The sequence below is a fragment of the Sparus aurata genome, chromosome 17 (assembly GCF_900880675.1).
Source record: "Sparus aurata chromosome 17, fSpaAur1.1, whole genome shotgun sequence".
NCBI classification, from domain to species: domain Eukaryota; kingdom Metazoa; phylum Chordata; class Actinopteri; order Spariformes; family Sparidae; genus Sparus; species Sparus aurata.
The window spans coordinates 37,621,578-37,635,141 of record NC_044203.1 but is presented as its reverse complement, the minus strand read 5'-3'; the positions used below and the strand labels follow the sequence as shown (position 1 = coordinate 37,635,141).

Below are 13,564 nucleotides of genomic sequence, written 5' to 3'. Positions count from 1 at the left end.
GGAAATTGTAGTCGGAGCCGCCGGTCGCCACAAAGTCAAACTTTTTTTAAATCTCAAAAGATCACTGAGGCTGAGCTTTCACTGATGTCGCGAACACAAATTAAAAACTTGGTGCAAAAATGTGATAACAAACAGAAACAACACACATAATCAGTCACCACTGTTGTTTCAGTATCACAGAAGTAAAACATTTACCTTATCAACTCAATCACAGTTGTTTGGAGCGGTCAGTAAACCAGCGCGCTCTCAAGTTCTTAATGTCACGTTTGGCCTTTATTGAAGGATGATAACAGAATGATCATGAATGCATTCAGCTTCAGCCAAAGGGTCTCGTGTTGTTTGCCCTTCCACTCCAATAAACACCTGTTCACCTGTCCTAAATCAAAGGGCATACCACGCCTACAGATCACATCACACTATCAGACATCAGATCATCATAAACATCATAATAACACCAACAAAACAGAAACCTCAACACAGTACATTCCAACACATGATCAGCATTCACATCAGAAAATGCATGATGCCTCAACATAATTGTAAATCAATGATGCAAATCTGAAAAATGGCTATAACAACACGATTTTAACATCTCCACCAATAAGCGTCCTGCACTATAGACCCTTCACTATGAATTTATAAAAGTTTGAGTAGTTTGCAGGAGCACGAGTATGAACACAGAGAGGCTGTTTTTAAGACATGTAAATGTTTCAGTGTAAAGTATTTACTGACAGAAAACCTTTGGAAAAACTCCTTCATCTTTGAGACGAGTGAGCAGAAGTGAAAAGTTAACTCACATCTGGGTTTCAGGACTCGTTCCTGCAGAAAATAGTTTTATTACTGCAAAACTCTCGTCAGTGGAGCTAAATCACGATTATGTTTCCTCGTGTGTGGCAGGTCGTAACAGACATTTATTTTACTCAGAAACTTCAAACCTGTCACTTTAATAGCTTCTGTCTATTTGAGTTTACACAACTCAGCAGAGCTTCTGTAAGGAACATAAAGTCCAGCACAGAGAGGTTGAGTGAATGTGGTCTGGACTCTGTGGAGGAGAGTCATGGTGTCAGAGACTCTGTGGAAGGACAGAATACCTGCACTGTGATCCAGGTACACTCCAACTCTGGAGGACTGAGGACCTGAGATGGGAGTGTGGACATTGTTGTACCAAAACTCACAAATATTTGGGTCACAATATAATGACCAAGATTTGTCATTGTGTCCAAATCCACATTCATCTGAGCTCCCTGCTCTCCTGATATTCTTGTATGCGACGGCTACACAAACTCCTGCTCCTCTCCACTCCACCTCCCAGTAACAACGTCCAGTCAGACTCTCTCTACTCAGGACCTGAGAATACCAAGTGAATCTGTCGGGGTGATCAGAAATAGACTGTTGTCCAATCATTAATGTTGCTTTTCTGTTCCCCTCAGATAATAACAGCAGTCTGTTTGCTGTGTTTGGATCCAGTGTGAGTTCACATGAATATCTTAAGAAGTCAGCTCTGGTCTTGTTCTCTGGTTGTGACAGTAAAACATCCACTTCAGTCTCTGTCAGTGAGATGTTGGTCCATGTCTCTCTCAGGACGTCCTGTAGTTTGTCTCTGACCTCTGACACAGCTGCTGTCACATCCTCAAAGTACTTGAGAGGACGGATCTTGATGCTGGATGAGTGTGTAGACTCACTGAGTGCTGACAGTGAGGGGTAGTTGTGTAGAAACTGGTTGTGATCCTCTGTGTGTGAGAGCTTCTTCAGCTCAGCGTCTTTCCTCTTCAGCTCAGTGATCTCCTGCTCCAGCTTCTCCTGAAGCTCTTTGACTCGACTCACTTCAGTTTCCTGCTGGGATCTGACCTGCTGCTTCACGTCAGAGCGTCTTTCCTCCATGAGACGGATCAGCTGGGTGAAGATCTTCTCACTGTGCTCCACTGCTTTATCAGCAGAGCCATTGATGGCCTCCACCTCCTGTTGAAGCAGCTTCACATCTTCCTCTCTGTCCTGGATTCTCTGCTGGATGTTGTGTCGACTCCCCTCCAGCTCTCTCTGCCTCTCAGTCCTCTCTGCTGCAGCTGACACTGTGTCGTGGCCTTTATGTTCGTCCACAGAGCAGAGATAACAGATACACTGCTGATCAGTACGACAGAACATCTTCATCACCTCATCATGACGAGAGCAGATTTTCTCCTGGAGCTTCTCTGACGGCTCCACCAGCTTGTGTTTCTTTAAAGCAGCTGATTGATAATGAGGCTGCAGGTGTTTCTCACAGTAAGAGGCCGGACAGGATAAACAGGACTTAACTGCTCTCAGTTTCCTCCCAGTGCAGACATCACAGGCCACATCTTCAGGTCCAGCATAGCAGAGATCAGCAGGAGCAGCTTGGAGTCCAGTCTTCTTCAGCTGCTCCACTAAAGCTGCTAACATGGTGTTTTTCAGCAGCTCAGGCCTCGGTGTGAAGCTCTTCCTGCACTGAGGGCAGCTGTAGATCCTCCTCTCATCCTCTGTGTCCCAGTGATTGTTAAAACAGTTCTTGCAGTAGCTGTGTCCACAGGGAGTAGTCACCGAATCTTTCAGTAGATCCAAACAGATCGGACAAGATAATTTTTTTCTTCTCTTCGACAAACAAGCCTCAGTTAAAACCTGAATCTGTGAATATTTCAGTTTTAAGTTGTGAAACACTTCTCGGCTCCAACTGATCGATCTTCCTCAGTTTTCTCTCTAATGGTAAAAAACAGTTGACCTACAAATGGAGACACCAAACTGAACCATCAGAATATATCTACATTGTTTTTCTGACATCTTTAATGATCAACTCTGTCAAACCAACATTTCAAACAAATTTCATTAAATAGAATCCAGAAGGACGTGAACGAACCAGATCAGCTGCTCCCGAAGTTCATTTCTTCAAAAACTTAAATCTATGAATCAAACAAATCTTTGTTTATTTTTGCATTTGATATTTCTTGTATTTTATTAACAAGCAGACTTCAATAAGTCACAGTAAAACTGAAGCCTGCAGTCACTGAGAATCATGAACCAAACAAACACTAATGAAGCTGATGATTTCTGCTTGTCTTGATTAAAATGATGTCGTCCCGTCTGTCTTTTAGTGTCGACGACTTCTGAGAGATTTCAACCTCTGAACGTCACCGGATCCCCTGAAACTGTCAGATATCTTCACACTGTGATAGAAGTCTGACTGTAGAAGGAAACAGAGAGAGATCGCATCAGTGGAAAATATTTTATTCTTCAACATGGTCTGAAGGACGGGAATAAAGGTGTAGTGAAAAACTAATGAGGCGTTTAAATACAAGGAAGCTCCAAAAGAGACCAAGATAGAAATGTAGGAGATCTGCAGTTCAATAATCATGCAGACAAAACAACACTGGACACTACCAATTTCGGGAGAACAGCCTAACTTTCCTTTACCTGCTCTGTTGAAATCCACATGGACTTCTCTGGCTTGAATGATATAACGGAGCTGTGCTCTCCAAAGTCAAGTTCAGGAACAGCCAGTTAGGTTACATATTGCCACTCAAAAATGAATAGTTTGAGGAGTTTGATCAGTAAAGAAGTGCTATCATCAAATAGAAATATAAGCCCACAATGATCAGTAAAATGCTGATGGGTAATGACTGGACTTGAGAAGCGATGTTAGCACATGTCTCCACTGCTTGACAGAAAATACTGTTTTATGCTGTTAAATTACAGTTTCTTATTGTTAACTGAGCATTGACTGTTAATTTACATGTAAGTATGAATATTTAATAGTATTTTACAATTATTTTAAAAGATACTTTTGTAATCCACCTTAAACTTACAGCAATTTATTACAAATACTGTTTTATGCTGTTAAATTACAGCTATCTACTGTTAAACAACTGATTTAACTGTTAATTTACATGTGAGGGATGACTATTTAACAGTATTTTACAATTATTATAAAATACAGTAGAATACTGTTGTAAATCCACCGTAAATATTTAGCAATTCGTTAGTGTATTAAAAAAACTGTTTATTTACAGCAATAACCCTCGTAAAGATATAATGTCAATGTTAAATCTAAATAAAAAATCTAAATCTAAATGTTAAATTTGAATCTAAATGTTAAGTTAAATCTAAATCTAAATGTTAAAACTAAATGTTAATATAAATATGAATGTTAAATTTAAATCTAAATGTTGAATATAAATGTTAAATCTTACTATAAAATTTCAATATAAATATAAATGTTGAATATAAATACAAATGTTGAATTTAATATAAAGGGTAAAAGTTAAATCTAAATAAAAAATGTAAATCTAAATGTTAAATTTAATCTAAATTTTAAATGTCACATATAAATCTAAATGTTAAATACAAATTTAAATGTTAAATTTAAATCTAAATGTTAAATGTTAATGTTAAATATAAATATAAATGTTAAATATAAATACAAATGTTAAATTTAAATATAAATGCTAAAAGTTAAATCTAAATGTTAAATCTAAAGGCTAAAAGTTAAATGTTACATATAAATCTTGATATTAAATACAAATGTAAATGTTAAATTTAAATCTAAATGTTAAATGTTATATCTAAATGTAAGGTCTAAATCTAAATCTAAATGTTAGATCTAAATGTTGAACATAAATATAAACGTTATATTTAAATCTAAATGTTAAATGTTCAGTATACATTTTGAATATAAATATAAATGTTAAATATAATATGAATGTTGATTATAAATACAAATACTAAATTGAAATATGAATGATAAAAGTTAAATCTAAATCTAAATGCTAAATCTAAATATTAGGGGTGAAGTTAAATATTTCGCTTATGTGCAAATTTACACTGTCAGTCACTGGAAGTACCAAAATAAAATCTCATTGAAACTCTACAAGCAGTATTCGTGGTCTCTCTGGTAATCAGGCGGAGTGATTGCGCTGCACTGTGCTCTCATGTTGCCTGCCACCATGTCCAGCAACTTAGCTGGAAACATTAGTAGGGCCTTTTTTGCAGCAATACAGAGGTTCAGCAATGCTTCTGCAACAACAGTGACGGTAGAACTTTTGACTGTGGCTGCTTATTGCCGCGGTTTGGATGTCTTATAAGATAGTCTCTCGTCCCGACAGGAGGATCAATTACACAAGTCTTCTTTGAGTTTCCACATTTATTATGTGATCAGCAGAGAAACTTCACAGATGTCATGTTTACTGATTCATCATGCGAATAGATGCCCGGTGACAGTTATCAAAGAGGAAATTGTAGTCGGAGCCGCCGGTCGCCACAAAGTCAGCGACGGTCTTCCTCCCCATGAAGTCCCCTTCTTTAACAACCTGCGAGGAGAGAAACAGCGGATCAGAAGAGTCTGAGCCTTCATCCTGTGATCTGTTATGAAACATGAACATTTACATGAACATTTACTGTCCAATGTCGACTCATGTGCTGAGCGTCGACGACCACCGTGTCAGAAGAGATGCCGTATCCTTTTCCTTTGTGGATGAGCCACTGAGAGCCGTTGGCTAGCGTCACTCTGAGGAACAAACAAACTTCTTATCAAGGTGTGGGAGGTACCTGTACAGCTGTGTGTCCATGTGTAATGTTGGAAACACAACACAACCTACACACTGTGAAGAGATAACAGTTCTGAAGTGATGCTGTCTGTGTGTTGTGTTGTGTTGTGCTTTGGAGATATTCACTGAAGTTAGCATGCTAAAGCAAAGCTAATGTGCTCGCCCTGATACACCAACACTCCCCTGGGGCTCCAAGCTCCCCAATCAGACTCCCAGATGAAAGGCTAACCGAGCCAACAAGCTAACTGCAGCAACAGTTAGCAGCAGTTAGCGTTTAGCCTGATATACTGCCCCCTGTGTTCTGAGTATGAATTCAACAGGTGGCCAAGTCTTTCATGTTGTACATAAACTTCTGAACTTCTGACTTACTAAGGACAGAAAACCTGTCATCCATTGTCATCTTCCACCTGTGAAGAATCTGAACCTGTATCAGAACCACAGGTGCTGCAGACTGACCTGACTCCAGAGTGGCTGATTAGTCCCGCCACAGAGGAACTTCCCCCCAGCGGCCTCTTCATCCTCTCAGCCTTGTACACCGGAGAGTTGAAGAGCCTCGTCAGGTCTGACCCTGACAGGTCGTAGTTGTGGTTTGGAGTGCCTGTCAGAGGAACACATCAGTCACATAAATGTTATCTGTGCTGTAAACAAGCCACAGAGTGACTCACACAGCGGCAAAGATCAGGAAGTAGATCCATGTTGTGATTGTGGCGATATCTGCAGTTAAACTTCTGAAGCAGTCGCAGAAATGTAGAGACATAAAAAGTAAGTTTGCTTCGGAAATTATATAACTATATAACTGTAACTATACACTGACCTGAAGACTTGCTGCCAGAGAACATGTTGGATTATAATCTGCTTTGTTTCACAGCTCGGACAGAATTTATAGCGTCCCACTCCTCCCTGTTTGGACCCGCACAGTATTTATGTCCTCTTGCTCTGTTAATGAATAACGTCAAAAGTGCCTCCCCACATTTCCCAGAATTGCATTTGCGTGACTCTTAAGTAGTAAGTTGTAAATATGATAAAATCCTAATTATGAGATTTAAAAATCTAAATTATTAGTAAAAAGGAAAGTCTATGAAATACAAAGTCAGAAGTATCATCCAAAAGTCATAATAATGGGATGAAAAGTAGAAATAAGACAAAAAGTCATAGTTATTTAGAAATGTATGGAATAGGATGTCAACATGTGATAAACTAGTCAAAAATATAAGTTATAATTATTAAATAAAAGGTTGATATCCAGATTAATAAACATCAACATTATAACATAAAAAGTCATTATCATGAGACAAAAAGTCATATTTATAGGGCAAGAAGTCAAAATGTATCTTATAGTCTCTCGTCCCGACAATAGAGGATCAATGACACAAGCCTTCTTTGAGTTTCCAGATTTATGATGTGATCAGTGGAGAAACTTTACAGACGTCATGTTTACTGATCCATCATGCCAATAGACGCCCAGCAGGGGCGTCGAACTGGGGAAAAGTGGGACTGATTACCAGGCCGCAATGGGGGAGGAGGTCCTCGAAAGGCCTGAAATAAAAATGTTGTTTTTATTTCATTTTTTATTTCTAAGTAATTATTGTCATAACTAACTCAAAATTGGCAGAATAAACCTGATGAGAGACTTTACTCTGTATAAAAAATAGTGGAGGCTGTCTGAGGCCCCTCTCACCCCTCACAGTACAGAATGGTTCAGTCCACCTGCAGCTGCAGGAGCGGGAAGATGCGTCACAAACACCTTAACAAGCGGAGCGGCTGCTGCTCATCAACATGTCTTTACCCAAGAAAACAAAGTCAGGGAGCCTTAAACGAAAGGAAAGGCAGAAAGAGAAAGAAAGCAAAGAGAGGAAGCCCACTGTAAAGCCCACTGAGGCAATGTGATTGTGATTTTGGGCTATATAAATAAAATTGATTTGATTTGAAGACAACTCCTCACACATTTCTTTCAAAAGAAAGGTGAGCACAGTTCACAGCTAACACAGTTTAAGAACAGTTAAAGCTGATGATAATATCAGTAGTTGTAAAGATTGAAGGCAGTCAGACAGACATGGATCTAGTTTCTCAGTTTGAGCAGCAGCAGGTTCCTCATCCTCATCTCATCCCTCATCAAGTGCTGACTCAAAGTTATTATTACAAGTTATCATTTCACATTGAGGTCGCGGACCTCGCTGTAAAAACAGTTCAGATTTGGAGTGATATTTAGCTCCTTTCCCAGTAAGCTAGCATGACGTGTTTGGTATCAGCGAATCATTCCAATTTCAAGATTTCTATGATGCTAATATCTAAATCTAAAAACTGAAATCAGATTTATGGAAATCAGAAGATTAAATCACAACGACCATATAGCCTCATATATGCAGTGTTGGGAAGATTACTTTGGAAATGTAGTTGGTTACAATTACAAGTTACCCTGTTGAAAATGTAATAGTAGTGTAACTATTTCAATTACTTTCTCAAAGTAATGTAACTAATTAGGCTACATTTGATTACATTTTGATTACTTTTCTTAATTTTGAATGAGATCTCTCAACTGCTAACCATTTTCACATTTTAAGACCTATAGTGTGACAAACCTTTCAGTTCAAAGGTTTAACCATATATTATGAGTCTGACCTTAGGCCTGTACTGAAGGAGGCTCACTTCCTCACTAAATGGAGCGACAACGGGCTGATTTCAGCCAAGAGGAGCAGGTTGTTTTAATGGAGAGAGTATGAGGATACAAAAAAAGCCTGATCACAGCCTGAAGCAACAGTGTTGCTGCAAATATGACAAGAGGAGGCTGATTTTAATTTCTGACAGCTCTACACTGAGCTGCTTTTAAATATGAAGCTTTAGAGCAACAACAACTGTTTTAAACTGTGTTTTATATTGTTTTCATATATTTCACTGATTGCAATCATAAAATGCCAGTGTGTGTTTTATTGAAAGCGAGGCTGGTGTGCATATTAAAATAGGTTACAGTGGGTTTTTTAGGTGCTGTAGCTACAAGCAAATCTCATGTTGTCTCTGTACAAAGACCTTTTTAAATGTGAGAAAACAGAGTAGACTACTCAAGATTTGCGTTTGGGCAACACATAACAGGCGAAACAATGAATTTATTCATGGCCACATCTATCTATAAATAGAGTAACCTCTGTGTGTGTGTGTGTGTGTGTGTGTGTGTGTGTGTTCGTCAAATATCTCTGCGGATCAGGATCAGGCGGATCAGGATCAGACTGACCAGAGCCCACCGCGACCCCCCACCTTAAGAAACAAGCAGATTTATACCTGCAGCGGCGCGAGCTGGACCGGGATTTTGCCGGCGGTTCGGTCCCGTTCTGTTCTGTTCTGTGCATCTAAACTGACTGTTGTGGATTAATGAGATTAAACGAGTACGGACCGAGTCTGTTCGGGTCTGAGGAGATCCGGAGACGCGCGGACAACAAAGTGGAATCGGAATCTGTGGATGAAGCTAGCCGCTAGCCGCTAGCTACACGGCCCACCTCCCGAGGCGATGGACCGGAAGCATCGGCACGTCCAAAACCGGACCTAGGGTAAATAATGTCCGCCACGCTTTTTCGCGAACATCGCTGTCACGTTTGCTTTGGTTCTGGTGCAGGAAGAAACGGTAAAAACGGGCTTTTGTCACGAAAGTGTCCAAGCAGCAAGTTTGGTTGTTGAGGAACAGGAAGTTGTGGGAGGGACCTAGGCGGATGATTGACATGCAACGACGGTCGGTGTGTGTGAGAGTTGAGAGATTTGTGACATTTAGCGTGTTTGGAGTGTGTAGTTAGTGTGTTATGTAGTGTTTGGTGTAGTGTGTTTAGTGAGTAGTGGAGTCGTTTTTTTGTTTAATGAGGAGAAGCTGAATGTGGAGCAGGCAGTGCAGCTCTTCATTCAGCTGGAAGGAGCTCAGGCAGACCTGAGCATTGCCTGCATTTAAATGTAAATAGTTACATATAACTTTGTAAATGTTTTAAATGTATGCACATATTTAGATAAACAACAATTTATATTTGCATTATTAGTAAAAAAAAAAAAAAAAATCGATTGTTAAACATATTTGTGGTTAAAAAAAATCTAACTTTTTCTACTCGGATTTCATGTTTTTTTTTGTGATTTTAGGTCCATTGTGTTAATACAGTATGTCAAAATAAAAAAAATAACTGTACAGTCACACGTGAGGTTGTGCTGAAAATAATGACACCAAGTAAATAGTTTTTAAGATGAAATATAATGGCAAAATCAAAAATAGTCAAAAACAGCCAATTATACCCCGGAATATCAGATTTCACAACAAACCTAAATATCCCTGACGTCCCACCTTCAAACACAGCCTCATTTGGCCATCCATGAAAAAGCTCCTTAACCTCCCACTTTTTTATAGGAATACACTTTTCTTACGGGCACTGCGCTAGTTAAGTTAAATTATCTGTCCTGCTGCGAGCGCACAACTTCTTTCAGTGGTGACTGGCTGTATATAAAAGTAAACAGGCTATAGCCTAATAAATGACCTCCTGACGCGAGTCGGATCAACAGCTGAGCAGCGTATCCCCTCAGCTGAACATCTGTAGGCGGAGACGCTCAGAGAGAAAGTAACCAGCAGCGGATCAGCGCGATCTCTCCCTCCGTACAAATGTTCTGATCCAGCTCCACTGGACTTTCAAAGTAAAGGTGACGCCAGCTGTAAATGAGTTAAATAGTTAAACAGCGGCGTATTTATAACCGATTTTATGATTAAACTCTGAACAGAACCTGGTCGGGGCCAGGTTATGAGCTAAGCATAAGTTACCATTGTGATCTAGCCGGGTTAACAGAGAGCCACCTCTGTAATACAGGGAAGCCTGGCGAAAAACTATTTGATAAATCCGAGCTTTTTCAAATGTAACTTAGGTTGTAATCATTGAAATTTCCAAAAGCAACTGTAATTTAATTACATATTTTCTCCCAGTAATGTAACGGATTACAATTACGTAAATTTTGTAATTAAATTACGTAACGTCCTTACATGTAATTCGTTACTCCCCAACACTGCATATATGTACTGTATGGTACACCACCTGTGAGTCTACAGTCGTGGACCTGCATCCGGGACAACAAGGGAGACAGTGAGCAGTAACCAAGTAACTGTCATGTTGTTCTTTTCACAAATATGGGAATGATAGTCAAAAATATCATTAAAATGCAGAGTTTTATATAAAACAGCATCAACATTTTTTGCTGGTCTATACAACGGCCTAATTACAAAATCCCTGGCGGCGCCCCTGACGCCCAGTGACGGTTATCAAAGAGGAAATTGTAGTCGGAGCCGCCAGTCGCCACAAGGTCAAACTCTAATTTAAATTTCAAAAAATCATTGAGGCTGAGCTCATTTTCACTGATGTCAAGAGCACAAATAAAAAACTTGGTGCAAAAATGTGATAACAAACAGAAATAACGAACGTAATCAGTCTACACTGTTGGTTCTTCACTCTGATCGTAGCGTTCACTCATTGTTTACATGTTTTGAACTAAAATTCTTCCGATTGCACCTTTTAAAGCTTTTCGTGTGAAGCTGCAGCAGTAAATGTTTAGATTGAGGCTGAACAGGACGTGAGCACAACAGAGCTGGTTAATGATCGATCACAAACCTCTGAAGACTGTAAAGTATCATAAAAGTGAAACATTAATGTTATAAACTCAATCACAGTTGTACGACTTAAACATCTCCACCAATAAGCTTCCTGCACTATAGACCCTTTACTATGAATTTATAAATGTTTGAGTAGTTTGCAGGAGCATGAGTATGAACACAGAGAGGCTGTTTTAAGACATGTAAATGTTTCAGAGTGAAGTATTTACTGACGGAAAACCTTTTGAAAAACTCCTTCGACTTAGAGACGAGTGAGCAGAAGTGAAAAGTTAACTCACATCTGGGTTTCAGGACTCGTTCCTGCAGAAAATAGTTTTATTACTGCAAAACTCTCGTCAGTGGAGCTAAATCACAATTATGTTTCCTCGTTTGTGGCAGGTCGTAACAGACATTTATTTTACTCAGAAACTTCAAACCTGTCACTTTAATAGCTTCTGTTTATCTGAGTTAACGGAACTCAGCAGAGCTTCTGTACGGAACATGAAGTCCAGCACAGAGAGGCTGAGTGAATGTGGTCTGGACTCTGTGGAGGAGAGTCATGGTGTCAGAGACACTTTAGAAGGACAGAATACCTGATCTGTTATCCAGGTACACTCCAACTCTGGAGGACGGAGGACCTGAGACGGGAGTTTTGTGATAAAACTGCTAACTGCTACTGGAACAATTCAACACCCAAGATTTATCATTCAACCAAAACTACATTCATCCTCGCTCCCATCTCTGCTGATACTCTTGTAGGCGACTCCGACACCAACTCCACACTTTCCATCGTCCCACTCCACCTCCCAGTAACACCGTCCAGTCAGACTCTCTGCACTCAGGACCTGACTACTGTTAGTGAACCTGTCTGGGTGATCAGAATGAATCTGTAACACTTTTGTTCTTGTTGCTTTTCTGTTCCCATCGAACAGTAACAGATGTCTGTAATCTGTGTTTGGATCCAGTGTGAGTTCACGTGAATATCTTAAGAAGTCAGCTCTGGTCTTGTTCTCTGGTTGTGGCAGTAAAACATCCACTTCAGTCTCTGTCAGTGAGATGTTTGTCCATGTCTCTCTCAGGACGTCCTGTGGTTTGTCTCTGAGCTCTGACACAGCTGATGTCACATTCTCAAAGTACTTGTGAGGACAGATGTACTCATGGAAATCTGAAAGTGGGGAATGAAAGTAAAGTGTAGAGAAAAACTAATGTGGCATTTAAATATAAGGAAGCTCCAAAAGAGACTGAGATAGAAATGTAGGAGATCCTCCAAGCGTTGGGCGAACATCTTCAGTCTTTATCCTTCGGGGGGCGCTGCAGACAAGTGAAGGCTATCAAGTAACATTGAATACAGCCAGGTTGGGATATTAATGTTATTTAATGCCTACATTTGTTGGTTCTTTGTCCCTGCTTACCCTTCACTTATGGGGTGCCGATTGTAAAGTTGAGCATGCTAAAATAAACAGCACCTTTCTGCCACATTTAGCAAAAAAAACACATTAAAAAAACACATGTGATTTTTTTAATGTTAATTTTGACCAGACTTACAGGAATATCTCTTGTGAAAATATAATATCAGTGTTAAATGTAAATCTAAATGTTAAATTTGAATCTAAATGTTAAATTTAAATGTAAATGTTAAATATAAATGTTAAATATAAATCTAAATGTTAAATTTAAATATAAATACTAAAAGTTGAAAGTAAAATCTAAATGTTAAATCTAAATCTAAATGTTAAATGTTAAACATAAATGTTAAATCAAAATGTTAAACATGAATCTAAATGTTAAATGTTAAATATAAATGTAAAATATAAATGTTACATCTAAATATAGATGTTAAATCTAAATGTTAAATATAAATATAAAAGTTAAATGTTAAATATAAGTGTATAATCGAAATATAAATGTTAAATCGAAATATAAATGTTAAATCGAAATATAAATGTTACATTTAAATCTAAATGTTAAATGTTGAACATAAATGTTAAATCCAAATGTTAAATCTAAATCTAAATGTTAAATGCTAAAAGTTCAATCTAAATGTTAAACATAAAAACAAATATTAAAGTTAAATATAAAAACAAATTTTAAAGTTAAATATAAATGCTAAAAGTTAAATCTAACTCTAAATGTTAAATCTAAACGCTAAATGTTAAATCTAAATATCAGGGGTGAAGTTAAATATTTCGCGTATGTGCAAATTTACTCTTGTCAGTCACTGGAAGTACCAAAGTAAAATCTCGGTGAAGCTCAACAAGCGCTATCTGTGGTTTTCTTCGGGTAGTCAGGCAGAGTGATTGCGCTGCACTGTGCTCTCATGTTGCCTGCCACCATGTCCAGCAACTTAGCTTGAAACATTAGTGGGGCCGTTTTTGCAGCAATACAGAGGTTCAGCAATGCTTCTGCAACAATAGTGATG

At 38.6% G+C, this 13,564-nt stretch overlaps 1 protein-coding gene across 1 annotated transcript; it reads right to left on the bottom strand.

Annotated features, from left to right (window-relative positions):
* Positions 1-957: 957 nt before the first annotated feature.
* LOC115567801 (tripartite motif-containing protein 16-like) lies at positions 958-3,441 on the bottom strand. Its single transcript, XM_030394644.1, has 2 exons — positions 3,421-3,441; positions 958-2,604 (listed from the first exon to the last, which is right to left on the bottom strand). Exons 1-2 carry the CDS (start codon positions 3,439-3,441, stop codon positions 958-960), a joined length of 1,668 nt encoding a protein of 555 aa, XP_030250504.1.
* Positions 3,442-13,564: the final 10,123 nt, after the last annotated feature.